This window comes from Pezoporus flaviventris, unplaced genomic scaffold (assembly GCF_033815535.1).
Source record: "Pezoporus flaviventris isolate CSIRO_AGI_PZ_B2104156 unplaced genomic scaffold, CSIRO_AGI_Pfla_v1 ptg000213l, whole genome shotgun sequence".
Taxonomy (NCBI): Eukaryota; Metazoa; Chordata; class Aves; order Psittaciformes; family Psittacidae; genus Pezoporus; species Pezoporus flaviventris.
Window position 1 is genome coordinate 1,238,016 of NW_026892761.1, and position 26,754 is coordinate 1,264,769.

General features: G+C 64.7%; 3 protein-coding genes across 4 annotated transcripts; 1 reads left to right on the forward strand and 2 right to left on the reverse strand.

The window, feature by feature from the left end:
- The first annotated feature begins 1,565 nt into the window (after window positions 1-1,565).
- On the forward strand, window positions 1,566-5,294 carry FAM110A (family with sequence similarity 110 member A). Of its 2 annotated transcripts, none has more exons than XM_061441288.1 (2): window positions 1,566-2,209; window positions 4,059-5,294. In XM_061441288.1, exon 2 carries the CDS (start codon window positions 4,128-4,130, stop codon window positions 5,226-5,228), a length of 1,101 nt encoding a protein of 366 aa, XP_061297272.1. In that variant the 5' UTR covers window positions 1,566-2,209; window positions 4,059-4,127; the 3' UTR covers window positions 5,229-5,294. The 2 variants fall into 2 exon arrangements, with proteins under 2 accessions (XP_061297272.1, XP_061297273.1); XM_061441289.1 differs by lacking the exon at window positions 1,566-2,209 and adding an exon at window positions 2,915-2,976.
- Window positions 5,295-8,601: 3,307 nt separating this feature from the next.
- On the reverse strand, window positions 8,602-16,433 carry ANGPT4 (angiopoietin 4). The gene is made up of 9 exons (XM_061441280.1): window positions 15,830-16,433; window positions 12,188-12,334; window positions 11,885-12,006; window positions 11,322-11,554; window positions 10,994-11,109; window positions 10,138-10,239; window positions 9,901-10,067; window positions 9,135-9,265; window positions 8,602-9,042 (listed from the first exon to the last, which is right to left on the reverse strand). Exons 1-9 carry the CDS (start codon window positions 16,148-16,150, stop codon window positions 8,882-8,884), a joined length of 1,500 nt encoding a protein of 499 aa, XP_061297264.1. The 5' UTR covers window positions 16,151-16,433; the 3' UTR covers window positions 8,602-8,881.
- Window positions 16,434-18,251: 1,818 nt separating this feature from the next.
- On the reverse strand, window positions 18,252-25,110 carry RSPO4 (R-spondin 4). The gene is made up of 5 exons (XM_061441379.1): window positions 24,789-25,110; window positions 21,985-22,173; window positions 21,633-21,776; window positions 21,353-21,538; window positions 18,252-18,537 (listed from the first exon to the last, which is right to left on the reverse strand). Exons 1-5 carry the CDS (start codon window positions 24,865-24,867, stop codon window positions 18,464-18,466), a joined length of 672 nt encoding a protein of 223 aa, XP_061297363.1. The 5' UTR covers window positions 24,868-25,110; the 3' UTR covers window positions 18,252-18,463.
- Between the last annotated feature and the right edge of the window lie 1,644 nt (window positions 25,111-26,754).

The window sequence follows — 26,754 nt, forward strand, 5'->3', positions numbered from 1 at the left end:
GGGGGGGGGGGTGCGGGGAAGGGGCCGCTGCTGGAGGTGAGACCCCGACAAAAGGGCCGGCTCCCCAGGGCCCGGCGCTCGCCCGGCCGCGGGCTGCGGTCCCGGCCCCGCCGGCAGCCGCCATCTGCATGTCCGTGCCGCAGCCACCGCGCAGACAAAGGCCCCGTGCCCGGCCTGTCCCCATCTGTCACCTCCCGGCTCCGGGCGCCGAGCTGCTGCCTGCGGAGACGCGTGGGGAGAGCGGGGTGCGGGCGGCATCCTTCCCTCGGCCCCTTGCGAGCGGAGCAAGGCGGTGCTGGACCCAGCCAGAGCATCCCCATTGAGTACCCACATCACAGATCCCAGCCTGGGTCGGGTTGGAAGGGACCTTAAAGCTCCTCCAGCCCCAACCCCTGCACGGGCAGGGACCCCTTCCACTGGAGCAGCTTGCTCCAAGCCCCTGTGTCCAACCTGGCCTTGAGCACTGCCAGGGATGGGGCAGCCACAGCTTCTCTGGGCACCCTGTGCCAGCGCCTCAGCACCCTCACAGGGAAGAGCTTCTGCCTTATCTCCAACCTAGATCTCCCTTGTTCCAATTTAAACCCATCACCCCTTATCCTGTTGCTACAGTCCCTGATGAAGGTGCTCCTGCCTCACAACTGGGGAAACTGAGGCAGGAGCAGGCGGTGCCTTGCCCTCGATCACGGCACATGGCATAGGGGACATTTCCCTGCTACAAAGCCAGGCACAGCCCCGGTGTGCCAAGGGGATGCAAGGAACCATCGGGAATTAGCACTCACCAAGAAGAGGTGTTGGGGGGCTTCCTGGCTCTGCAGTGTCTGTGCCTGGGGCTGCCGCGAGCCCTGGCACCCGCAGCTGCCTCCACCCAGCACTTCCAGCAAGGATTTGGCCTCTGAGTGTGTTTTGTGCTCCTTGAAGGCTGTGTTTAGCTCCTGGAAATCCTGGAAGTGACACGTGGGAAGCTCAGCCCCGAGCGCCCGTGGGAGGTGAGAGCGAAGCCAGCGCCAGCACCCGCCTGTCCCTCTGCCCCCAGACACAGCAGCACAGAACCCCAGCCTGGGTCGGGTTGAAGGGACCTTAAAGCTCCTCCAGCTCCAAGCCCTGCCATGGGCAGGGACCTCTTCCACTGGAGCAGCTTGCTCCAGGCCCTGTCCAACCGGGCCAGGTGGTGTCAGAGGTGCTGGGGAGCGCTCCCACCGCTGGCTGCCTTCCCAAAACCCGTCCCGGGATGCTCCCAGTGAGGGTGAGGCTCCAACGCCCCGCTCCAGGAGCACCCGACGTGCCCGGGCAGCTTCCTGCACCCGCTGCTGCACCCTGTGCAGGCTCAGTGCCCACGGTGGGGCTCAGCCCATCCGGGCAGGCTCTGCGCAGTGTTTTTCCAGCCAGGATCATGGTGTGGATCCGCCTTTGCTGTTGGCCAGGCACAGGGCAGCCCTGTGGCACCCAGACACTGTTTTCCATGTGTTGCCCTCAGCTCTTTGCTCTCCGCCTGCTCCTTGTCTTGCTTCCAAGCGCAGTTGGAAAAGCACACGGCTCCATCCGCTCCTCGCCGCGGGAGATGCCTGTACCATGGCACCCGGGGCTGCCCCAGGGCTGGGTTTAGGCCAGCAGGGCTTTGTGACCGCAGGCTTGGTGACCCCGCTCCGGTCCATCAGCTCCATTCCCACTCTCCGGGTTGTTTTCCTGCGGTTGGGAGTTCATTACAGAGGGCTGCTGCTGGGTTCGTGCGGGAACAAGGCAAGTTTTCCATGTCAGAGCAGGCCCTGCTGGCTGGCCGTGCCGGCGGGGAGCCAGGCTGGGAACCTTCCCATCTCCCTGGGTCCGTGCCAGGGCACCGGGACCCTGTGCCCACAGCAGGCAGGGGGCATCCAGAGGTGATCTGGCTTTGGCAGTGGGAGCACCTCAGGCCGTGCATCCCCATCCAGCACCGCGGCTGCACCAGCACCACGCCGGGACGGCACCGTGTCCCATCACGCTGCGTGACGCAGCCTGGCATGGAGGATGCCCCACGGTTTTAATCCCATGTGAGCTCGTCCTCGCCCAGCACTGACTCAGCAGGAGCAGCCGCGGTGCAGAGCAGCTCCCGGGGGAGAAGGGGAGGACGCGGCTGGGGACCAGGACGCACCCGACAGCCCGGACGAGCGCAGGGAGCAGCACTGTGGCGGCTGAGCCGTGCCGAGCCGGCTCCCACATCGCAGGGCCCATCCAGGTGGGTGCTGGAGGTGGTGCCGGTCCTGTGCCAGCGGGATCGCCCGGTGAGGGGGGGCACAAGCGCACATCTCCCGGCATGGCTCCCTGGAAGCACTGCCTGGGTTATTCCGTGTGCCGAGTGAGCCTGGTTGTGCTGCCCGCACCAGGAGGGGTTGGAGCTGGGGCCATGGCTGGGCATCACCCAGTGGAAGTGGGGTTCTGAGCCATGGCGCTTGGATCCCCATGCTCTGGCAGGGCTGGGGGCATGGGACGATGTGGCTGTGTTTTGGGGTGTCTGGGGGGTGCCTTGGCTCAGCCCGGCTCGGTTCATCCCGGCCGTGCCAGGGCAGGAGGCTCAGCACCGCAGGAATGCGGAGCAGCAGGTTGGGCCCGGCCCTGCTGGCCAAACAGGGAGGGGACCCCCCGCTGCCCGCATGGCTGTGCTGGGGACCCTGTGCCCTCATCCCGGTGCCACAAGAGCCATCCCATGGCTCACCCTGGGGCTGAGCCTCCGGCATCAACCCGAGCCCCACCGCAGCGTGGAGCCGTGTCCCCGCTTTGCCTGCCGGGGTGGGGTGGGGGGAACGGACGTTTGCACCTTCCGCAAGCTGAGGACCTGTGCATGGTCCCCATCGGGGCGCAGATGCCGATGCCGCGGTGCTGTGGGTGCCGGTGATGCTGGGATGGGCCCTGGGTGGCACCCAGGAAGTTGTTGTGACGGCGACGGTGACGGCAGCCACCGGGGCCACCGCAGGAGGGACTGCGGCCACGGCACCGCTGCACCCGGTGAGTGCCGGGGCTGTCATAGCAGGGGGTCACCTGTGCCCGGAGCTGGGGGGCTCAAAGCAGCTCGGGAATGGGGGGGGGGGGAGGGCAAGATCCAACCCCACGCGCCCCCCCGCCGCTGCCTGAGCCCCTCCGTGTGTTGGGACCCCTCCAGCTCTGCCCACCCTTGGTCAGGGGCACTGGGAGCAGCTGGGAAGGGGCTGCGGTGGGGTTCAGGGCTGGTTTGGACCCTCCCCACGCCGCTATGGGCAGGCCGGGGCTTGGTGCGACCGCTGGGGCGGGCGGTTGTGATTGTTGGGGTTGGCAGGGGCCCAGGGACGTGGGGTGCGCGGGGCCCCAGCGCCGCTCCCAGCACACCTCGCTGGGAGGTGGAAAACCCCGGTGGTGCTTTCCAATGGGATCCAAGGTGGGAGCAGGGAGCTGGGGAATGGAGAGCAGGGGGAGCAGGGCCCCAGAGCCCCCCAGCCTGGCAGGGTGGTGGGTGAGAGGGGTGGGTGATGCACCCCCGGACATGGGGGACGCTCCCCTGGCAGTAGGCGATGCTCCCCTGGGCATGAGCATCGCCCCCCTTGATGTGAGTGTTGCACCCCTTGATGCAGGTGGTGCACCCTTGGGCATTAGCAAGGCACCCCTGGGAGCAGCTGGTGCACCCCTGGGTGCAAGCAATGCAGCCTTTGATGCGGGTGATGCACCCCCGGGCATGGGAGATGCACCCCGTGGTGCAGGTGATGCACCCTCGGGCACAGGCGATGCAGGCAGAGCATCACTGAGGGGTGCAGGACCAAACCACCCATCTCCACCCCGGCCTCGCTCCCCGGGGTGCCCCTTGCCGTGGCTGGGGCTCCCTCCCCGCCATCCCCATTGGTCCGGGTGCGGTTTGAAGCAGGCCGGCTGCGCCGATTGGCCATGCACCGTGCCGGGGAGGCCGCGGTGGCGATGGAGGCGTGGTTCCTGCCTTCAAATAGCAGCCCGGCGCTGCCGGCGCAGACAGTGCGGCACCGCACACAGCCCGGGCAGCCTTTGTCTGCGGTGGGGCCGGGCAGGGACAGCGGCACCGCGCTCACTCCAGGCCCTCTTTGCAGCTGCCGGCACGTGAGCCCATCGCTGCGGTTGCCGGGCACCCACCCGGTGCCGCGGTGCCAGCGCCGAGGATGCCCGTCGAGGCGCTGCAGGCCGGCGACGCCATGAAGGGGATGCCGGTGCAGGTGACGGCTCCCTTCACCTCGACCATGCCCATCCGCATCCTCCGCAAGGGCCCGGCTTATTTCCGCCGTGGCACCGAGCCGGGCGCCGGGAAGCCGAGCGCGGTGGAGAGGCTGGAGGCCGACAAGGCCAAGTACGTGAAGAGCCAGCGCGTCGCCAGCACCAGGCAGGAGCCGGTGAAGCCACCGCTGCTCAAGCAGCCCCTCTTCACAGCGGGGGTGCGCCGGGCGGTGCTCACCCCCAGCCGCAGGGCACCGCCGGGACCGCGTCGCGCCGAACCCGCGGGCACCAAGACCTGCCTCGACCTGGAGATCCTCAACAACCTCATCAACCTCTGCGACAGCCCCTTCCCCAAGGCGGAGAACCCGCTGGGCAGGGACTGCAAGTGGAGGGCGGAGGTGCCGGCGCCGCGGTGCAGCGGGGCGGACGGTGCTGGTGCTGCCAAACCACCGGAGAGTCCCATTGCCGCCAAGCCCCCCGGCAGCGTGGCCGTGAGGAGGGTGGACGTGCGTCCCTGCGGGGCTCCACGGGGGCCAGTGACACCGGTGACACCGATGACACCGGTGACTCCGGTGACACCGATGACACCAATGACACCAGTGACACCGGTGACACCGGTACCCGCATCCCCCATCCCCGGCGCGCTGCCGGCAGCCCCGGCACGGAGCTCGCCCGCCCGCCCCGAGAGCGCGCGCCGGCAGCCGGTGCTGCACCGCTCCAAGTCGGACCTGAGCGACCGGCTGTCGCGTGCCACCGCCGACCTGGAGCGCTTCTTCAACTACTGCGGCCTGGACCCCGAGGAGCTGCAGGACACGGGCGCCGAGCGCTTCGCCCGCGCCAGCTCCGACATCGTCTCCCTCAAGTTCCACAGCGTGAGCACGGCCAGCTCGGAGGGCGGCCGCTCGCCGCCCAGCGCCGCCACGCCGGAGGGACGCCCGCCCGAGCGCGTCCCTTACGGCATCTCCGTCATCGAGCGCAACGCCCGCGTCATCAAGTGGCTGTACGGGCTGCGCCAGGCCAGGGAGCACCAGCAGGTCTCCAACGTGTAGCGGTGCCGCGGCCACGGAGGGCACCGGGGTGGGCTGCTCATAGAAGGCAATGATGGACACGGAGGAGCGGGGACCTCTCGGCGGGGATGGGACCCTTCAGACCCGTCGTTGCTTTCCTGGTGCGGTGGCCACGCGTCCATCCCACTGGCTCCATCAGATCCCCGTGCCAGCACCGGAGAGCCAGGTCACTGTGACCCCATGGCAGGGCAAAGGACACCCGTGTCCATGGGTGCGCGGCGGGTCCCCAACACCTTCCCATTGCCTATTTGCATGGGAGCCCATGTGTGGTCACCCTGCCTGCCCTGCTCCTCGCCAGCACCCATGGCTGGGGTGTAAGCGGCTGTTTCTGCCCTGCACAGAGCTCCCTGAGGGGGCCGTGCTGACTGGGGTGGGGGCCCCCCATTTTAAAGATCTGGGTGAAGCCGGATGCTTTGTGGGGTGGGGGCAAATGTGAACCCCCCACTTTAACCTCCCAGGGCTCTGTGTGTGTGTGTGAGTGTCCGTGAGTGCTCGTGTCCCCTCCCAGGACACATCTTCTATTTATGACGATGATGTTGTTGGTCTCTTCCTCATTTCCACTGGTTTTCCTCATGTTTGACCTGTAAAGAGCAACGACAACAGCAATGCAGATGGTTTTATTAAATCTCTGTGCTTTGGATGCTCTGTGCGGTGCTGTCTCTCGAGGAGGTGAGGTCAGGATGGGGCAGGGACCCTCAGGGTGCCCACCCTGGTGCCGGGCGCCTACAGGAGCACTGGTGCCGTGCCGTAGCGTGCCAGCGCGGGGCCCGGCGGGCACGGCACGGCGGCGGTTGGTTCCGACAGGCCCCGGCAGAGCCCTTCCCGCGGGATTCCCCTCTGTGCCACAGCCAGCACCGTGCCGACCGTGCAGCTTCCCGTGGGGCTTGGCTGGGCCCCGGCTGCTCGGGGATGCTGAGATGGGGCGGCGATAGCCGGGGCCTCCGAAGTGGGCTGAGGATGAAAGTGAGTGCAGGGAGAGCTTTGAAGATGAAAAGCACCCGGGTGTTACCCCCGGGGTGCCCCCCGCAGCCTCCCAGCACTGGGGGTGCTGCCTGCGCCTGGGAGGTCCCCCCCATGCAAGTGGGAGGCTGCAGGGGAAGGGGCACCAAGGAACCTGCAGCCCCGAGGACCCTGCCTGGAGCCCGGCCCTGCCACTGCCTCCCTGCAGCTCCGGCAGCAGTGTTTGGGGCCATGGCTCCAAGGGCTGGGAGCCAGCGTGTGGGGCACGGGTCCTGCTCGGTGGCAGCAGTGGTGAGAGGCCAGGGGCAAGGTCCGACCTCAGGGCTGCAGGTTTCGTGTCTGAAGGGTGCATGGATGCACTTAAATGTGTCCAACATCCACGCACACGCCTGCATGCCCCATGACAGGGACACTTGGGGTCCCCAAAAGAGCCCTCGTGGGGATGAAGTGCTTCCCCCTCCATCCTGGCTCCTGCACTGGGAGCGTTTGCCCAAAGCCACTGACGAGGGTGCAGGATCCATCCAGCTCCTGCTGGGATGCAGGCAGGTCCGGCTGCCCGGGATATGGCGGTGATGGGCAGGATGCGGCATGCAGATTGTGGTGGGCAGCACGTGGTGGGCAGGATGTGGTGCTGGCACCCGGCCCATGAGTCAGGCTGACAAATCGGGCTGGGGAGGAGGCACACACTTAAGGGATCCTTAATGATGGCACGTGGGGCACGGGAGCTGGAACCCTCAGGGTGATGGGGACCGCAGGCACGTGCTCAGGGCCAGGGTTCCCCCTCAGGAAAGCTCATTGGGAAGCGGCTCCCGGCTGCGCTGCCGGATTCCTCGGCTCGGCGTGGCCCAGAGCTTGGTCTAAATTTGATGCTGCTGCCAAGGACGTGGGACAGGGGGTGGTGGTGGTGGTGGTGTCCCTCCAGCCCCTCGGCTTGGCTGCAGCATTCCCAGCCCCTGCGTGTCCATGCAGAGCCTGTGTGCTGCTGCGTGTGTGTGACCCAGTGCACGCATGGCCGTGGGCATGCACGTTTGGGTGCCCCCGTGCCTGCGTGCACGCACAGCACGAGCCGTGTTCCCAAGGCTTCTGACCCCGCACCCGTGGGACTGCAGCGTGAATCCCTGGCACGGGCGCGTTGAGGCCGTGTGTGTCTCCCTGGGGATGCCCCCCTTGCCCCGTGCTGGGACAGCAGGACGGCCCCAGCGCTCCCTATCACTTTCCATGGCAGCTGCCTCTCAGTGGCTCCGGTTTCCGTGGGGGCCACAGCTGATCCCGTCTGTTATTCCTATGGAGCAGGGATGGCCGGGCCGGGGTCTCCATCGCGCTCACCCCTCCACGCCGGGCTCTCCCATGTGCAGCACCCCAGGGTAGGGACCTCCCCCCTCCCTCCGTTTCCCATCCTGTCATTTATCCCGCCCTGATGAGCACCTTCGGGAAGCGCCAGCCACGCCACGTGCTTTAATCACAGTTAATTAGCGAGTGCCGAGGGCAGCGTGAACGGAGCCTCCCCCCCCCCCCCCCCCCACTGCCGGTGGCACCGGTGCCAGCACCCTGCCAGCAGGACACTGCGTCCCCATGGCCCTCACCCCGCTGGTGGTACCCGGCCCTGCTCCCCGGGGTGGGGGAAATGGGGTTTGGTGGCAGCAAACTCAGCTCTGTGAGGTCTCAGCTGTCACCCAGCCAGCAAGGGGTGAAAGGGACCTGGTTTGGGGGTTGTCACCACTGCCACCAATTCCCCAGGGCTTGGGTACCAGTGGGAAAGGTGACCTGGGGATGCAGTGGGGCGCCCAAGGGTGACGATGCTGCAGGGAGCCACAATTGGCTTGGGGGGAGGGAGATCTAGTGGCAATGGGGCTGAAGGGAATGAGGACAACGGGGGGACAGGGACTGGGTGTCACCGAGAGCTGTCCTACTGCGTGCTCACCCATGCACTGAGCTGCACAGGCCTTAGGGGTCCCCTGAGGTTGCTGGGGTTCCTCTGTCCTGCCCTGCTGCTGAACAGGAGGAACGGTTCCCTGCAGGGCTCTCCCCCAGAGCCCCCTCCAGACACTTGGAAAATAAATATCTCTTAGTACAAAAATAAAAGTGGCTCCAGCCCGACCTCCACCAGCTCCCGGGGCCGCTCCTGGGGCCCTGGTGCTGCCGTATGGAGACTGGGATGCTCCGTACCCCACTGCTCCGGCTGCTCCCCAAGGTGCCCTCAGCCCGGTTTTGCCATCTCAAGGCATCTGCGGTGAGGGGGTCTCGCTGCCTGCATCCCCATCTCCTGCCATCCCTGCCCCAGCTCAGACCCCCTGCAAGACCTCCCCAGGACCCTTCCCATCCGCTACCCACTGCGCAGCCCCATCCCAAACCACAACCCCGCAACCCCATCCCAGGGCTCTGCCAGCCCCTGCCAACACAAGCCTCCATCATGAGGATCCTCATCCCCTCCAGCTCCCCTGATCCCGTGGGGATAAAGGAGCAGCGGGAGCTTTGCAATGCCCAAAGACAGAAAAGGCAAAGCCCTGGCGTGCCTTGGAGCCTGGCTGCATGTGCAGGGGGTCCTGGTGGGCCTTGGACCCCCATCCTGGGGCAAAAACAGGAGTCCCAAGAGCACGAGAAGAGAAGGGAGGTGGGATCTGATGGTTCCTCATGAACCACCCCTTGTCCCGGTGCCCCTGCTCCAGGCTGAGGCGCTAGAAGCCGGCAGGTCGGATGAGCATGCGGGTGCCCTTCAGGGAGTAGCTGGGCCCCTGGAAGTGGTGCCAGCGGATGCCGTTGAGCTTGCGGATGTTGTGCCGCGCTGGGTAGTAGATGCCGTTCAGGTTGGAGAGCCCACAAGCATCGAACCACCAGCCTGCGAGGAGGGAGCAGGTGTGGGGGGGGGTGGCATCCCATGGGGAGCACCCATAGTTGCTGCACGGGGGTGTTCCCCCCACCTCCGCTCACCTCCCGACAGCATCTGGGCGCACTTGCAGAGGCAGTTGTCGTTGTCGGCGTCGCGGGTGCTGAAGCGGGTGCCCTGCAGTGCCAACCCGCTCTGCTGCCCCGCGGTGCCGCTGTAGTCCTGCAGTGACAGCCTGCGGCACGGGTGGGCATGGGCCATCAGTGCTGGACATCGTGGGGGCCACAGAGAGCCCCTCAGCCCTGATCCGGGGGGTTGAGGGACGTGGGATGCCACCAGCAGAGGCACAGAGGGATGCAGGCAGAGATCCTGCTTGGCCTGGAGCTGATGGTTTGGGGTCCCCGAGGGTGGGGGTCCTGCTATGCTTGGGATTAGGACCATAGACACAGACTGGTTTGGGTTGGAAGGGGCCTTAAAGCTCCTCCAGCTCCATGCAGGGACCCCTTCCACTGGAGCAGCTTGCTCCAAGCCCCTGTGTCCAACCTGGCCTTGAGCACTGCCAGGGATGGGGCAGCCACAGCTTCTCTGGGCACCCTGTGCCAGCGCCTCAGCACCCTCACAGGGAAGAGCTTCTGCCTGAGAGCTCAGCTCAACCTAACAGGAGCCTGGGGAGAGCAGTAGGGGCAGCAGAGCAGAACCCCCAGCCCCGGGGGACGAGTTCTGCTGAGCCATAACCCCCCCCCCCCTTCCCCCAGGACACCCCAGTGAAGCCCTGTGGGATCCTGCACCCCCGGGGCACCGCAGCCACCTCGCCCATGGCCGCTGCGGGGCAGCAGGGGACGGGGGGGGCTGGAGCTGCCTCTCTCCTACCTGTAGAGCTGCCGCTCGCTCCCCAGCTGGAATTTCCCGTAGTGGGCATAGACCTGGCCGCCCTCCCAGTCCCGCAGCTCCACGCGCAGGGCATAGGGGCCCTGGCTCGTCAGGAGGTGCACGGCCTCGTTACCCAGCCAGTACTCGCCTGCAGCATCCCCAAACCCCTGCGGGAGCAGTGGGGAGGTGAGTGCGGGGTGTCCCCGGGTCTCCCCCGCTCCCAGGGCAGGCACAGACCTGTTTGTACTCCCTCCAGCCCCGCTGGAAGCTGAGGCTGCCGTTGGCACGGAGCTGGATGACGGTCCAGCCGCCGCGGTCTGTCTCCATGTCGCAGTATGCCTGCAGCGGGGAGAGCCGGGATGGGCTGCGGAGCGGGCAGCACCAGGCATGGGTGCTGCATGGTGCTGTATGGGTGCTGTATGGGTGCTGCCTGGTGCTGTATGGGTGCTGCCTGGTGCTGTATGGGTGCTGTATGGTGCTGCATGGGTGCTGTAGGGGTGCTGCATGGTGCTGTATGGGTGCTGCATGGGTGCTGTAGGGGTGCTGCATGGTGCTGTAGGGGTGCTGCATGGTGCTGTATGGGTGCTGCCTGCTGCTGTATGGGTGCTGCATGGGTGATGTAGGGGTGCTGCATGGTGCTGTATGGGTGCTGCATGGGTGATGTAGGGGTGCTGCATGGTGCTGTATGGGTGCTGCATGGGTGATGTAGGGGTGCTGCATGGGGCTGTATGACTGCTGTATGAGTGCTGCAGATTGCTGAGGGGTCTGTGCAAGCCCTGGCTTCACCCAGCAGCTCCTCCCTTCATCCCCTCTGCAGCCTCAGCCCTTCCAGCCAGATGGGACTGGGATCATAGAAGCGTGGAATGGTTTGGGTTGAAGGGACCTTAAAGCTCCTCCAGCTCCAACCCCTGCCACGGGCAGGGACCCCTTCCACTGGAGCAGCTTGCTCCAAGCCCCTGTGTCCAAGCTGGCCTTGAGCACTGCCAGGGATGGGGCAGACACAGCCAGGCAATCAGGATACCAGCACTGGTCTGGGGTTAGCGTGCACTGGGGTTGGCAGCACCCTGGGCATCCCTTGCCGGGCCGCACTCACCTTTTTGGGCTCGCTGAGGTTGCTGATGTGGAGGGTGTAGACGCCGCTGGCGCGGATGCCGGCCCGGTGCACCTCGGCACAGTCCTGGAATTGCTGCTCCTGCCCCGGCAGCGTGGCTGCGGCAGAGGCCCGGTGAGACAGCGGGAGCCCGGCTGGTCCCACAGCCCTGCCTGGCCCTGCTGCTCTGCCCTCGCCCTTTGGTGCTGTTTGTGACCATGGGTTACTTCTCCTTCTTCTGCCCCATCTCCCCAGGGCCGTGCCGGGAGGATGAGGAGCTCTCCCGCTGCCTGCACCCTGCCCGCACCCTGCCCGCACGGCCCCACCTCACCTCTGCCCTGGGACACGAGGCGCACCAGGCTCTGCACGGACTCGAGGAGCTGGAGCTGCTGGCGCTGGAGCAGGCTGGTGTTGGCACTGGCGGCCAGCAGCGACTTCTCCAGCTCCTCGATGGTGCCGCTCTGCCGGCTCACCAACCGCCGCAGCTTCTCCTTCTCCGAGTGGGCCCCCGCCAGCTCCTCCTGGTGCTTGGTCTCCATCTCCAGCACCCGCACCTCCAGGATGCTGGAAGGGGGAGGCAGCGGCGATGGGGAGGCTGTGAACACAGTGGCTGTGCAGCCCCAGCCCCAGCTGTGGTACCCTGGCCCGTCAGTGGGGACCCAGGGCTAGCCCATCGCCTGCAGCACCCACAGAATCGTACCCCGCTATTCACCTCTAGGATACGCTTAGCAAAGGGAAACCAGTGCCCAAAGGTCTGTGCTGGGGCTGTGGGACCCCCCTCCACCATGGACCCCAGCCAGTCCCTGAGCAAGTTTAACCCCCCCAAAGTGCATCCCTGCTCCTGGGATGGGAGACACCCGTTGGGGTCTGGTGGGGCCCCCCTCCAGGCCCTACTTGTTCCTGTTCTGCAGCTTGTGGATCTCGTTGGTCTGCAGCAGGAGCTGCTTCTCCAGCTTGGTGGTGGACAGCGAGTTCTCCTGCAGCTGCATCTCGATGCGCGACGTCTGGTTCAGCACCTACCCCCGGAGCATCCCTGTGAGCACCCGCGGCCACACCATGCCCCTGGTGCCAGCGGCGCATTGAACCATGCCCCACCTCGGGGTGCTTTAGCAGCAGAGCCCCTGTGCTCCTTGCCACGGGCCCGGGGGGGCTGTGGGGCCCGGGGTGGTGGGGGACACGGACGGACAGGGGCTGTACCTGGGCCTCCACGTCGGTGAGCTTGCGGCTCTGCGCGGCGCTCTGGTTGAGGAGGCTGCTGCCGATCTCCAGCATGGTGGCCGTTTGGTTCTGCACCGCGGCCTGCGCCACCTCCGGCTTCATGCCCGTCTGGATGTAGCTCTCCAGCTGCAGGGGGGGGAGCAGGGATGGGGCGGCTCATTTGGGAAGCTCCCTGGCACAGCCGCGGGCACATCCCATCCCCAGGCTCTTTGGGGCTTATCAGAGTGAGCTGCCCATGGGCTGTGCTGCTGCGGGGGAGCCCCTTTGGGCACCACATTCCTCGGAGCTGGCACAGGGCTGTGTGTGCTGGCAAGCTGGGGAGGCTTGGAAGAGCGTGTCCAGCATCAGCATCAGCTGCCAGCCCCCCGACGCCACATTCCCATGGCCGGGAATGTGGAGGTTGGGGCCAGCAGTGGCCGGGGGAAGGTGGGTGTCCATCACCCGGTGCTGCCCCGCCACAGGGAAGAGCTCAGGGCTGGGAAGAAGCCGCTGCGGACACAGCTGAGCTCCCGCTTCCTCTTTCCCAGCCCGCGGGGAGCCGCTTTTCCCAAAGGCCTTTTCTATTCCTGGCAGCCCCTCCATGAGGTTCCCATTCGGCCGCGGGGGACACGGGGCTTCGGCAGGGGCCGTGGGGAGCGGAAGGGGCTGCGCTGCCCACGCTGGGAACGCAACCCCACAGCAGGGAGATCCTGCATCCCAGCCCCGCATCCCGGTGCAGCGCAGCCCATGGGAGCCCGGGCCCGGCGGCGCTGGCAGGGTGGGATGGTGCTGCCGGGATGCTTGGCACGGGAGCGGGGCCGGCAGCGGGCCAGGGCGCAGGGCTCTGCTCTTGCACTTGTTTGCACATGATGAAATCGCAGTGAGGCCCCGTCCCCTGCTTCCCAGCCCCAGCGAACAGCAGAGCCATCACCCCACTGCGAGCACCCATAGCGGGCAGCAGGGTCCCAGCGCTGGGCATCCCATCCAGCACCGCCTGCCCCCCGATCCTGGGGATCTTCCCTTGGAGGAGCACGCTCGTGAGGAGGAAACGGGGAAAGGTCGGAGAGCCACGTCTGGAAAACATTTCCCGAGCTGAGTGATTGCTGGAGAGTTTCCCTTTAACCACGTCGTTAATCTTGTTGCTTCACAGGCTCGGGGAGGCCTTTCCTCCCCCCCATTCGCTTGGCTGCTTTTTTTTCCCCCTATTAAATAAACAGATCTCGGAGCTCCGGGGCAGAACATACCCATGGAAAAGGTCAGGCTGGCACGGGGAGGGCTGAGAAGGACACGGAGCCCCCGCTCCCGGCCCCAGCATCGGCCTGGGAGCAGCAGGGGCTGGAGAGGGGTGCAGTGACCCCGACCGTGGGTGGCACTGGGGACCCAAGTGGGGTCTGTGCAGAGCACAGGGATCTGGGATTGTCTCCCCTTCAGCCCATGGGTACTGAGGTGAGCAGGGTCCCACCAACCTCATCCCTCCCCGAGGAGGGGAGAGGTGCTGTTGGTCACCCCAAAAGCTGCTCTGAAGCAGGAGGGACCCCAGCACCCTGCTGTCCCAGTGCTGGGGACCTGTTGCCCAGGGCTGGATGGTTCTGTGCTGCCTTCTTGCAGCCCCAACCCTCCTTTGTCCCCATCTGCACTGGTATTTCCAAGCATCTCACAAGCACTGGTTGGGGGGTCCAGAGGTGGGAGAAACCCCTCAGCTGCTGCCTGTACCTCACCAGGGGGACCCCATCCTGCCCAGACGTGGTGGCCCCATCAAATGTTTGTGTCTGAACTCAAATCAATTCCTCCTGTGTCAGGAGCAGCCGATGGGACAGGGAGAAGCCGCACGTCCTCGTGTGCTGGGTGCTGGCCATGTCCCTGTCCCTCCCCGACACAGAGGGCTGCACGTGGGGAGGATGGAGCAACATCCCAGTGCTGTGTATGGGGCTCCTGGGGGGGACAGAGGGGCCTCGGGAGCCCAGCAGCCCCCAGCACCCGGCCAGGCTCCCTGGGCCAGGGCAGAGCAGACGGGGATGCGATGTTCACAATCCATCCCCAAACCCGATACCTCCTTCGAGGCCTGGCTTGTTTGTTCAGGCCTGGAGCCCGACCAAAACAAGCTTCCCTGGGCGGCTCAAGTGGATTGGGAATGCCGAGGAGCAACAGCAAAACATCGCTGTGGGCTGCCTCCGAAAGCAGAGGGGAGTGCTGTGGGGTGCGGTGGGATAATGGGGTGGGATGAGCTGGGATAACGGGATGGGGTAACCACTGCCCAGTGCCCCGCTGCCTCGTGCTCCTTGGGGCTGCAGTGTGGGGCATCACTGCCCACCGCTGCCCAGATGTGCAGCCCCACATCTGTTTCAGTTATGTGCACTTGTGGTGGGACCCACAGCCCCTGCCTTGTTGGGCATGCCTAGAGGTTGTGCTCACCCCAAGAGAAGCTCAGAGCTTGGGCACCCAGGGCAGGGAGGCCAAGGAGCAGGTTCCCCAAGGCAGGAACCCCGGGCACACGTACCCCAGGCTGTGCATGCACAGGAGACCCAGCAGGTCCCGCAGTGATGGAGACTCACTGCCCCCGGCTGGGTGGTGACAGGCTCTGCTGGTCCCTCTGGGGCATCCCGGCATGGCTTTCATGGATCAGCATTTTCCAGCCTTTGAGGAATTTGTCGTCTAGTGTGGATGAGGGAACAGCCCTGCATGTCCCTGCTGCCCCATAGCCAGGAGAGGCTCCTGGGCCACCCCGGGACCCCACTCGGTGCATTCAGCCCAGCCCCAGTGCTGCTGCCTGGCATCATCCAGGAAATCAGGGTGCAAAGCCACCCAGGTCCCACTGCATCCACCACCAGGACAGGGATGTGGCCGTGCCGGCGATGCCATTGGCCTGGAGGGTCAGTGATGGCTGGGACAAGCCGCATGCCCTCATCAGGACAAGCACCCAGAGTGCTGCTGCTGTGTCCCGCGGGATGAGCCGTCGGGAGCTGTTCCTGGGTCTGACGCAGGCTCCCGCAGATGGGGCTCCATCAGCGCTTGAGCTCTCCGGAAGGAAATGCCGCTTCCTGCTTCCAGTCATGGGGATGGGGAGAGCCGGGGTGGGGGCACCCCCATGGGCACCCCACTGCCCTCCACCCTGCAGCCACCAACATGTCACAGGGCCACAGGGAGCCATGGGCCCCACTCAAAGTCTTACCAAGCGCCAGGAGCTTTTGCAAAGCCCATGAGTGGGAACATGGTGGAGCTGGAGCGGTTTTGGTGGCTCCTGCCCTTAGGTCCCTCTCTCTGCTGCCTGCCAACAGCCTTCCCGAGAGCTTTCCAGCATCCTGACCCAGAACAGGGAGCGCTGATCTCCACTGTCCCTGCTCCATTGTGGTGGGACCACGAAGAGCCATGGCAGGGGGGATAGCAGGATACAGGCAAGCACTGGTAAGCTACAGCACCCAGCAGCTGCAGTACTCACACTGCAGCACCCTCATCACCCACAGCATCTGCAGCACCCACAGCACCCATCCTCCTCCAGGGAGTCCCCACCTGGTGCAAACAGGTTGCAGGGGAGATGCTGACCCGGCACAAGACCCCCACGCATCTCTGCTGGCCCAGGCAGGCGCTACGAGGATGCCGCACCCATGGGCGCTGCAAGCAGAGCCCCCCCGTGCCCTCACCCACCTTCAGCAGCCACTGGGTGCTGTTCTCCAGGACGCTCTCGAGGTGCCGCAGGCGCTGGGCCGCGCGGTGGCCGCCGTGCGCGGTGCCGGCCGGCGAGTCCCGCTGCAGGAGCGCGTTGGCCGGGCCGGGGGCAGCGGCGGCGGCGGCGCAGGGCGCGGGGTCGGTCTCGGGCAGCACGAAAGTGTAACTGCAGTGCCCGTGCTGCACCCGGTGGTAGCGCCGGCGGCTGCCCCCGTCCAGCGCCCGGCGCTGCGCTCCGGCCCCGCACAGCGCGGCCACGGCACAGGTCAGCGCCAGGAGGCCGAGGCTCAGCGCCCGCATGGTGCCGCTTGGTACCGGGTGGGAGCCGGGATGCTGCGGCCGGGGATGCCGGCGGCTGGGTCAGCGGGCTCTCGCCGCCGAGCCGGAGCGCGGCAGTTTTGGCATTTCCTCCCTCAGAGCCGGCTCCGGGCTTTTATCGGCGGGGGGAGAGGGGGAAAAAACCAACCCCGGAATGAAAACAAGAGGAAAAAAAACGGTTTGAAAACAATTCTGTGCCTTTTTGCTCCCCCCCGAGCCCACTGCGCGCAGATCAAGTTTCACACGTGATCGCTGCATGCCTCGCACACACACGCACACACACACACAAGCACCCATCACACACACACACCACACACCCCCCCGGCCGCTCTCTGCACAGCTCATTGCACCTCCCAGCCCCGGTACCCACCATCCAGCCCCGACACCGGGTGAGCCCCCCACAGTAGTACCCAGTGGGTCCCAGCACCCCCGGGGCACCCCCATCCCGGCAGCAAGAGCTCCCTCCCTGCATCCCGGCTATTTATAACATGGGATGGAGCCAGGCCTGGATTTGGCCGCGGGATGAGCCCGTGGGGACCAGGATGGGGGCTGAGTCTCAGGCGGAGCTTGGCAGGACCCGGCCAGACCCTGCAGAGGGCTTGGGGTGCCCAGAACTCAGACTGGGGGTCCACTGGGGATCCCTTCCCAGTGCAGCTTGCAGCCTATGTGCTGGTATAGATCAATGCTGGGTCCCCCAGGAGGGGACAATGACAGAGTGGGGATGCCCGAGCACCTCAGGAGGAGGTGGTTTTCTCCCAGCATTGGGGACAGACGGGTGTCCCAACACACCAGGCTGGTCACACAGCCATGGAGCTGGAGAACAGACCCTGGTCACTGCAGGATGCTGTGAGCCCAATGAGTGGGGTGCTCCAGGCCCCTCCATAGGAAGTGAGAGAGCTCCAAGGGGCCAGTGGCAGCAGTTGTGCCTTCACAGTAAGCGGATTACACTGCTGAACCCAGCCATAGCTGCGAGACCTGATACTGTCATTTCATTAGCAACCGGCTGGATGAGCCCCTCAGTGCTTCCCAGTGGCAGAGCTGAGCCCGGGATAGCTGCAGGAAGCATCCCCAGAGAGGATCTTCCCTCTGCCTCCAGCACCGAGTGATGCTGGGGGTGCTTTAACGGCTTTAAAGTCTCTCCTCAGACTCCCCCCCGTGCCTGGTGGCCAGGGCAGGGTCCTGGCGGCTCATCCCCATCCTCGTGGGGATGGCTCCTGCTGGGAATGAGGACTGCAGGCAGGCAGGGCCGTGCCGGAGGTTTTGTGCGTTTATTGGACATGAAGCGAACAGCTCCGGGGCTGGCTCGATGCTGACACCCAGTGCTCTCATCCTGAAGGGTCTGTGCGGCCCCCGCAGCCCCCATGTGCCAGTGCCAGACCTCGGGATGGGGGCTCGGACCCCGGCACACCCCCAAATGCAGCAGTGCCTGTGGCAGCAACATGAGCGAGCACACATTGAACCTACTGATAGACTCCTTTATGGACGTTCAGCTGTGAGTTCTGCAGGTGACGTGAGCGTGGCTCAGCACCCCTGCTGATGGCTGGGATGAGGCTGCTCCCAGGGCATCCACCGGGCAATGCTGGAGGCAGCACCATTCCCTGCTCCAGTCGCTGCGGCGGCATCATGAGTGCCCTTGTCCTGGACTGAGCGTGGCTATGGGATCCCAAATTCCTCTGCCCACATCCAGCTGGGGAGAGAAGTTCTTCCAGCCCTTCTGTAAGCCTGACGACGGCAGGATATGGTCCATGGTTGTGCTGGGGGGGGGATGCTGAGCACTGGGCTGGTCTCCAGAGGGGTCCCATCCTTGGCATCCCACTGTCCTCTGTGCCACTAGCTGAGGATGGGAGGACTTGTATGGCACCAGAGCATCCCTGTGCAATCGGGACCCCGTGGGAGCAGAGCATCTCCCAGCCCTGAGGGATGATCCGCAGGCAGACACCATCTTCACCAGCAGGGTCCAACCCCATCCCAGCCGTCTGGAGCACAGGAAGGGACGGCGCAGGCTGGGGGAGAGGGAAAACCAGCGAAGTGAAGGAGCCACCCCCCTCCCCAAGCCCCAGGGCATTGCTTTGGACGCTGCAAATTAGATTTTCTGAAAAGGAAATGTTTTACAGGCCATAAATTGTGTCAAAAGAAAAGGGGGGGGGGGGGGGGAGAGAAAACGTTGTGCAATTGTGTTGTGGATGGAAAACTGGGGTGATGCGGCTGGGGCAGCGCGGTGGGAGCCCTGGCCAGGGGCTCCGAGAGCTCCCACCCTGCTCCCACCGCGCCGCCCCAGCTCCAGTGCTGGAGCCGCTAAGTACCCGCCTCTGGTTCTGTCTTCGGCTTCTTCTGCCTCTTCTTGCCTTTATTTTTGGGTTCGGTTTTCTCTGGAACGGGAAAGAGGAGAAAAGGAGGGATCGCTCATCAGGACCGAGCCCCATCCATGGGGTGCACACCCCACATCCTCCCTCCGGTGTGAGGCAGGACCCTCTTCCCAATCTGGGGGACCCCAAAGCCCTCTCCAGGTCACCAAACAGCAGCATGGGGGGGTCTGAGTGCTGGCAGCATGGGCAGAGGAACACCAGTGCATTGCCCCCCAGCTTCCACGGCCAGATCCTAAATTCTGGTACCCCAAAAATCTCCAGGAATGGGTTGGGAGATGCTTGGCCAACCTAGGGGTACACCTGAGGTACCCCCAACTTCTCTCTGAGCAAGGACTGGGGATGCTGGAGCACAACTATGGCTGCATCAGCGCTCCAAAGCTGTGCCACAGCTCTCCCATCCCTGTGTGGATGCTCCTTGACCAGGCACCAGTGGAGCTTGGCTGCATCCTGCTGCCAGCCTGCAGGGACTGGGCACTGGTGGTCCCCAGATCTTGCACACGCCAAGGGACTCCCCAAAGCACTGGTTGAGGTGTTGGTGCTGAGACACCAAAGCAAACAGGGATGCAGGAGAAGATCTGCTGTGCCATGGGTTCCAATGGGAAGGGGAACCTCTACTTGGGAGAGGAATGGCTGCCCCAAAACCAGGAAGCTTCACTTCTTCTGCCACCCATGCGCTCTCCTGACTTAAAGGTGGGTGATGAGGGGTCTGGTGCCCCTCTCTCCACACATCCCCTGTGTGAGGGGCACGGGGCCGGTGAGCGGCCGGCGCTGCGTGCGCCGGCACCGCTGCGGCCGGTCCTTTCCGATGGCTCAGTCTCCTTTCCCTGCCCATCTCTGTTTTCCAGCTCCGCTCTCCCAGGCGGCTGCCACCCACCGAGGCGAGGGCACAGCACGAACGCCGAGCGCGGCAGACACACAGGACAGATTTACAGCAGCGCGAGGGGTTTGTGCCTCGGCCAAGCGCGGATGCTTCCCCCTTCCAGCTGCCTGCGGACGGCTTAGAAGTGGTGGCACAAATCTCTCCTCACACGCTCGGGCCCCGCTGCTGCCTTCCCCGGCTCGCCCGGGCTGGGGGTGTCTCGGCTGCATCCAGTGAACTCATTGTCCTCCTCCAGCATCTGGATCCCATAACCCAGCACTTGGCTGGGCGGGCAGGAGCCTGGGAGCCAGGGCAGGGGACACTGAGCAGCCGGCCCGGTGATGATGGGCACTGAGGGCTGCCCTCTCCTGCCTCCTGGCTGGGGTAGTGGGGCTGCTTGTGAGGCACTGATGGGTTCCCCTCTGCCTTCCCAGGGCTAGATCTAACCCCAGATAGCATCCTTGAGGAGCCCTGATGCTCCCCGAGCTCATCAGCTCAGGGACAAGAGCCCAAGCGCTTTTCCAGGGTGCTGTTGCCTTCTCAGTCACCTCCCAATCCAAGGCACCTCTGGAGCACTGGAGTGGCATTCCCTGCTTCCAGGACAAGGCTTGGGGCTGCAGACACCCGGCACCCCGCTGCGGGACACTCTGCTCCGGAACAGCCAGTCCTGGCACACCATAACGGCTGCATCAAACTGTCACCAGCTCGCTGGGTCCAGAGACAGAGCAGCCCAGCGGGGATGGGAACGTCCCCCAAATCGATGCCACCTGGCACCCCAAGGCCGCGAGCCAGGGCCCGGCTGGGGAAGGAAATCGGCTCCTCTGTGCTGTCAGCAGTAAAACCTGATTTACGATTGATAGCGCTGGGACAAAGCTGCTCTTCTGGCTCCACGGCCCCAGCCTCGGCACGCACGTCCCATCACTGCCCCCATTGCTCCATCCTCGGGCTGGTCCCTTCCTTGGGGTACCGCGGCGCTGCCACGCTGGCGGTGCCGGCCGGCACGTCCGCCGGCACAGCGCGAGCCCGCGCCTCGGGCCGGCCAAGCGCCGCGGCTCAGATCTGCTGCCAGGCCCGGCACATCCGTATCCCATTGCAATCCCCCCCCCTTCTGCCAGTTGTGAAGGGGAGATTTATTAGAACGGCTTCGGTCCAGCCGGTCGCATCCAAAAATGACATCAGCCGCCTCCTTGTTCCCAGCGCCAGCCACGTGCCCGCACGGCCCCGGCAACCAGGGATGGGACATGGGAGACGTGGTGGGAAGCCCTGAGCCAGGGAGCTCAGTGCCGAGGAGCCCCCAGCCCATGGGACGTGGTGCTGCCACAGTGCGAGAAGGCACAAGAGCAGGGGCCAACGTCTGGCTGGGTTATCCATGGAGAAGAGCTCTGTTCTGGGATATCACCCAAGGCTTCGGCCATCAGAAGCCCCCTGGGTGATGCCTTCAAGCTCTGTGAGTGTTTCTGGGGTTAGTGGGTATCGAAGGAACCTTTCCTCTGTTCTCAACCCTCCTTATTCACAACTGTGCTGCAGAAAGCTCTGGCCGTGCTTTCCTCTCCCTTGCCAGCCTCATTCCATCCCAGAGGCTCCCACCAGCGGCCAGCCCAGCCCAGCAGTGGATGCAGACACCGACCGGTGCCAGGAGCTGCCGCAGGGGTCCCCCAGCCCCTCGGCCAGGACCAGGACCAGCACCAGCACCGGGGCTGCAGAGCACATGTGCCTGTAACTCCAGTTACAGCCGCCGGCCGCAGGATGCCGGGGGTGACAGCCGGGCTGTGGGACAGATGCTATGGGGCGGGCTGTAGGGCAGGCTATGGGGCGGGCTGTAGGGCAGGCTATGGGGCGGGCTGTAGGGCAGGCTATGGGGCGGGCTGTAGGGCAGGCTATGGGGCGGGCTGTAGGGCAGGCTATGGGGCGGGCTGTAGGACAGGCTATGGGGCGGGCTGCCCGCGATGCGATGCTCACCTCCTGGGCAGTGCTTCCTCATGCGGCACTTCCGCGTCTCCAGCAGCGCGGGGCAGGCGGCTCCTTCCTCCCGGGCGGCCCCCGACACCTCCCGGACCCGCGTCTCCACGCCCCACTTGCAGCCGCAGGTCCGGCTCTCGTGGGTGCAGGGGCTCCACTCGCTCCAGGGGCCCGGCTCGCACGTTTCTGCGGGGGACAGGGGCGCAGAGCGGGGCCGGTGACCGCGCAGCACCGGGCATCACCCCAGGGACCACGGGGATGGGGTGCGGGTGCTCCTTACCTTGGCACTCGCGGGTGCCGGGCTGCACCGCGGTGCTGGGGGGGCACTGCCGAAAGCACTGGCCCTTGTGCAGGTAGAACTTGTCTTTGCACTTCATGCAGAAGTCTCTGCTGAAGCAGCTCTCGCAGCTCGGAGACCTGCACTCTGTGAGGAGGAGGGATGCTCAGCCGGGAGAGCCCGGAGCCCGCAGCCCCGGTGCCCACCAGGAACCCAGAGCCCTTTGGCAACCTGTGGGGTCTGGGATGGGAAAAGGGGAGGGAGCCCCATGGCCACCGGCTCTGTGCCACCATCCATCACCCCTCCCGGGGCACTGGGACCCGCAGCGGGGCACTGGGAGGACCCCGGGACCTACTCGTGCATCTGTTGACCTCCAGTCCCCGCACGCCGAAGTAGCCGGGGGGGCAGGTGTGGACGCACATCCCGAACTGGCGGATGCCGTCCCTCCAGATGAGCAGGAAGAGCCGGTGGTGGCAGGTGATGCAGCCGTTGTCCTCGGAGCACAGCACGCAGCCCGTGCAGTTCTCCAGCAGGCCGGCGCTCGCTGCGGGGACACACACACACACGCATGGCATGGCCAAGGTGCCAGGGAGGGTCCCAGCCCCCTGCCATCCCCATGGGGGTGACAGCACTGTCCTGAGCCCCTGCAAACACCTCCCCAAATCCCTGCTGTTTGCCTGTCTGCCAGCATGGGAACGCGCAAATCCATTGCTCCCCACTACTTGGGCATCACCCCCTCCGACACCCCAAGATCCAGGGCTGAGGGTTCACCCACGCCCAGGCTAAGCCCTGTCCCTGCAGCACCAGCCATCCCCAGCCCGTGAGAAGCATCCTAATGGGAGCTAAACAACAGCTCTGGCAGTAGAAACATGCTCTGACCTGGATTAATTGGTTGATGCCTGTTAAGTGTCAGGGGACAAAGGGATTTTGGAAACACTCAAGAGGAGCCGAGATAAGGATCTGTCTGGTTGCTAAAGAGCCTCTGCCGCCTCCTTGGCTGCCTCTGCCGTGCTCCTGACCTGCGTGAGGGCAGCAGGCCCCACGGTGGGCTCTGCTCCCAGCGAGGACGGGTGCCAGCCCCCCCCCCCCCCCAAGCCCGCAGCCCCAGCAGAGCCCATGGAGATCCTGCCAACAGCTCCTCCTGGATCCCAGTGCCGGGGAAATGCGGCCCGGGGAGATGCTCCCGGCATGGATCCAGGTTGCAACTGGGGGCTACTAGCACCCGGGCTCTCTTTGCACCCCCAGGCTGGCTGGGCATCTCTGTAAGAGGCCTGCGAGCTCCTGCACGGGCGGCTGACATCTCTGCTGTGTTGGGAAGGGTTTGCTTGGCTCCAGCACCTTGAGGTCCTCTGGATGCTCCCGAGCAAAGGCTCCTGTTGCACAGCAGTAACAGAGCCAGTGCCAGACTCCATCTGCCAGCACATCTTGGAGCATCAAAATGTTTTTTTTTTGCGCTTGGTAAAGGTCTAAGGAGGTGTCTGCCCTGGGCAGAGCAGAGCCCAGAGCCTGCAGCTGGGACAGACAAGGGCTGATGCGGATCCCTGGATCCAAGCTCTAGATGGGACCTGCCCTGGATAACTCTGAGCCAAAGGAGCCAGACATGAGCTTCACCCCCGGGAGCGCTGCCCAGCACTGCTCCTCTCTGACCCCAGGAGCTGACAGCAGCAGGAGCCCCATGGCTGCGGTGCCAGGGCAGGCAGAGGTGGGCGCTGGGGAAGCCAGGAAAGATGCTGGGAGCTGCCTCAATGTCCCTGGCGCAAGCCCCTGGTGCAGTGGTGCCGTGTACCGGTCCCCAGTGAGGCTCACCCCTGTTCCCTCCCCGCAGCACAGGGGCCTGGACAGTGGCAGCGGCCACGAGGCTTCGTTAGTGCCGTGGCTGCTGGGAGCGCGCTAACGAAGCACCTTGGATCCATTAAGTTGTTATGGTCTCCGTTTCATATTTACCAAACGCTGACAACATTTGTGTTCCTGGCTGCAGCCGGAGCCGCTTCCCTGGAGACTTCCCAGGGATTTACGAGCTTCTTTCCCTTCCCTTGCTCTTTCTGAGGACTTTTTCTTTGCCGCTCTCTTTCCAGCCCCCATGTGGGGCAGGGGAGGTGGGAGCCCTCCCAGGCTTTAGAAATAGCCCCGGGATGCAGAGCTTGGGAAGGGTTGGCCAGACAGATCCTGCTCCTTGGCACCATGAGCATCACAGCTACCGGCATGGCACGTGCCACTGTGCCGGGAGCGACACCAGGGAGCTGCTGGATGGCTCTGCCGTATAATGGGATGTGCCACGCACCAAAAACAGGACTAGGGAAATTAGGGTTACCGCTGCCCATCAGTGCCTGCAGAGCCAGTGTGCCAGACATGAGGGACATCACCCATCACTGCCCAGCTCTGCTACCATGGGCTCTGTTGGCACTGCTTGGACCACCCCTCCAGGGCAGCAGAGCTCATGGAGGCAGCTCCTGTTTGCAGTGGGGTAGTGGTGGAGTGCTGCAGCATCCCCTCAGACCTTCCAGACCCTACAGACTGCGCCAGCCCTTCTGCATTGCTTGTAGCAGGAGACAGAACGTGTGTTTGAGGTGCAGAGCCATGGTCAGACCCCTGCCGAGTCTCCCGTGCATCCCATAGCATGAGGCTGCTCAGCATCCTGAGCTCCTCTCAGTGCCAGTCAAGCCTCAGCCACTGCCAAGGAGACACGAGCCAGTGCCCAAAGGAGGGTGCGTGTGCCTTGGCAGAGCCCTAGCACCAGCAGCAGTTCGGCTGGTGCAGGGGACAGGCAGTGCCTGCAGCGGCTCTCAGCATCCCCCCAAGAGATTTTACTCCCAATGCTTTAAGCAGAGAAATACCAGAAAATCACCCAGTTCTGCTCTATCCCACCTGGGGCTTGCACAAGCAGCCCCTGTGCCAGTTTCCCCTCTCCCTTGCCCCGAGGGCAGGGCTGGCAATGCCATGGGACAGCACTTCGCCTTCTCCACATGCCTCTGCACCAGCCCCGTGCCATGCACCGGGAGGGGAAGCAGCCGGTGTCCAACGGGCCCCGAGGGGTTGGGTTGGGGAATGCAGATTCCCGGCTCCTTCCAGCTTCACACCTCCAGCACCGGCAGAGGAGGTCACTGCCTCCATTGTCCCCATGTACCTGAGCGGGACGATCCGGCCGCGCACGCACCGTACCTTGCTTCTTCCATCGGTTCTGCGTGAGCATTTCCATGGAGCTGATGAATAACAGCAACATGAATATTATCCACTGCATCTGGGCAGGAGGCGGTTCGGGCAGGGAAGGAATCAAAGCATCCAAGCGGCTGCGGGCTCGTCGCCTCCCTCCGGAGCCAGCCGAGGGGCGCTGGGAAGGAGGGAGCAGAGCGGCTCCGGGCTCACTCCATCCCACCGCGGGGCTGCCGCGCTTTAAGGGAGCGGGAGCCGGGTGGGCAGGGGCTCATGGCGGTGGGACAGCGCCGGCCGCTCCGGGGAGCTCTGCCTTTATACCCGCTGCCAGCCCCCCCTTCTCTATAATAACACCAAGACCCCCCCCCTCCAGCAGCGACAGAGCCGCCTGCGGGCGAACCGGCTGCAGAGCCCGCGGCCGGGACCCGTCCCGCTGCCCCACCGCGCTCCGACTGTGCCGCTGCCATCCCAGAGCCAGACCCACGCCGGACCCCTGTGATTTGGGGGGGCGGAGCCAGGCTGTGACGCTGCCTGAGACAGCCCCCCCCCCTTCCCCGGGCTGCTGAGCCTGGCCGGGAGCCGTGGTGGGGTCCGGCTCCTCCGGCTCTGGATCTGCTCTTTGCTGTCCCAGGGCTGCAGCTGACTCTGATTTATCCGAGTCAAGAACTCACTTCCCTCAGCTGCTGGAGATGAGCTGAGCCCAGCTGGGCTGAGTGGAGCTGAGCCCGGCTGAGCCACGCTAAGCCGAGCTGCACTGAGCCAAACTGAGCCGTTCTCAGCCCCCCCCTCGTCCTTGCCCCATTCAGTGCTCCCCAAAACGCACCCCAGGGAGCTCTCAGTTTGCCCACGGGCTGCAGGACAGGAGGGGAAGGGGGCTTGTCTGCAGCGCCTTGGTCACCAGGTGAGCCCTGGGTGCCCGTCCTGGCAGCTCCATGTGCTCATCCCACCGTGCTGGCATGTGCCAGCCCCAGCGGCCGTGTGGGACAGGGAAATGAAAGGAGCAAGGATTGGATCCCAGCTTTTGGGGTAACCCCAGTGTTGCTCGAGCTGGGCTCAGGTGGCTCTGCCATTACACTGCACCCCATGGAGATGAGTTGGGTTTGGACCTTGGTCCTGATGGTTTCCAGGCAATCAACAGTTTCTGCTTCACTCGTGCAGGTTGCACTGGTTGAACTGGGATTTGCCCTCTACCCCCGTGAATTTCTCCCTCCATCTGCCCCAGCCTCCCTGAACATCTCCCTGCACTGCTCCCATCCAGCACCACCACGTTTCATTCCCAAGGAGTTAACGATTCAGACAACAAAGAAGCCGTTTCACCCCCTTTGGCCTGGCCATAGGAAACCAGCAGCAATAATGGTTGGGATCACTTTAGGTCTGTTTTTTTCTAATGCCAATGAATTGAAATACTCCGAATAAATGCCAAAGAAATTGAAAAAATACCCATAAAATGCAGGTTTCCAGCAGCTGGCTCAGCCTTACTTTCCATAAACAACCGAGCCCTCAACACAGCATTCCCATCATGGATCTGCATGGGCTTGGGGGATCTGTGGGCATGGGCATGGCGCTGCCATCCAGCACAGGAGCTGGGTACGGCAACGGCATTGGAGCTACTTGAGTATGGGCTGCAACGGTGCTTGTGGGTGACTGGCTCCCCAGGAGCTGCTTGGGAATTGTCCTTGTCAGACACGGAAGGGAAACGCAGTGCAAGGGAAGTGCCTTGGCCCCGGCTCCTGGAGCAGGCTTGTGGATGCTGGAGCAGGCTCTAATGAGGTTTCTCTCATTAGCGAGGGCTCCCCGGGGACAGCACGTGGCAGTGTGCTCACACTCATCACCGGCTTTGCCAGGATCCTGGATCCCTGCTGCTGGGTGCCGGGTGTCCCGGAGGGAGCAGGGAAACCCTCTCCTTCTGCTCTCTGTGACTGCTGCTCTGAAGACTGCAGTGGGAAGGAAGGGAGGATGTGCTGTCCGCTGAGTA

Excerpts from the sequence above, each read along its gene's own strand:
- FAM110A (XM_061441288.1), top strand. The coding sequence starts at position 4,128 with ATGCCCGTCGAGGCGCTGCAGGCCGGCGACGCCATGAAGGGGATGCCG.
- ANGPT4 (XM_061441280.1), bottom strand. The coding sequence starts at position 16,150 with ATGCGGGCGCTGAGCCTCGGCCTCCTGGCGCTGACCTGTGCCGTGGCC. Across the intron at positions 12,007-12,187 it reads TCACCGACGTGGAGGCCCAG|GTGCTGAACCAGACGTCGCG; the intron begins GTACAGCCCCTG and ends CTCCGGGGGTAG. Across the intron at positions 9,043-9,134 it reads CGCCCAGATGCTGTCGGGAG|GCTGGTGGTTCGATGCTTGT; the intron begins GTGAGCGGAGGT and ends CCCTCCTCGCAG.
- RSPO4 (XM_061441379.1), bottom strand. The coding sequence starts at position 24,867 with ATGCAGTGGATAATATTCATGTTGCTGTTATTCATCAGCTCCATGGAA. Across the intron at positions 21,777-21,984 it reads GGAGGTCAACAGATGCACGA|AGTGCAGGTCTCCGAGCTGC; the intron begins GTAGGTCCCGGG and ends TCCTCCTCACAG. Across the intron at positions 21,539-21,632 it reads CGGCACCCGCGAGTGCCAAG|AAACGTGCGAGCCGGGCCCC; the intron begins GTAAGGAGCACC and ends TGTCCCCCGCAG.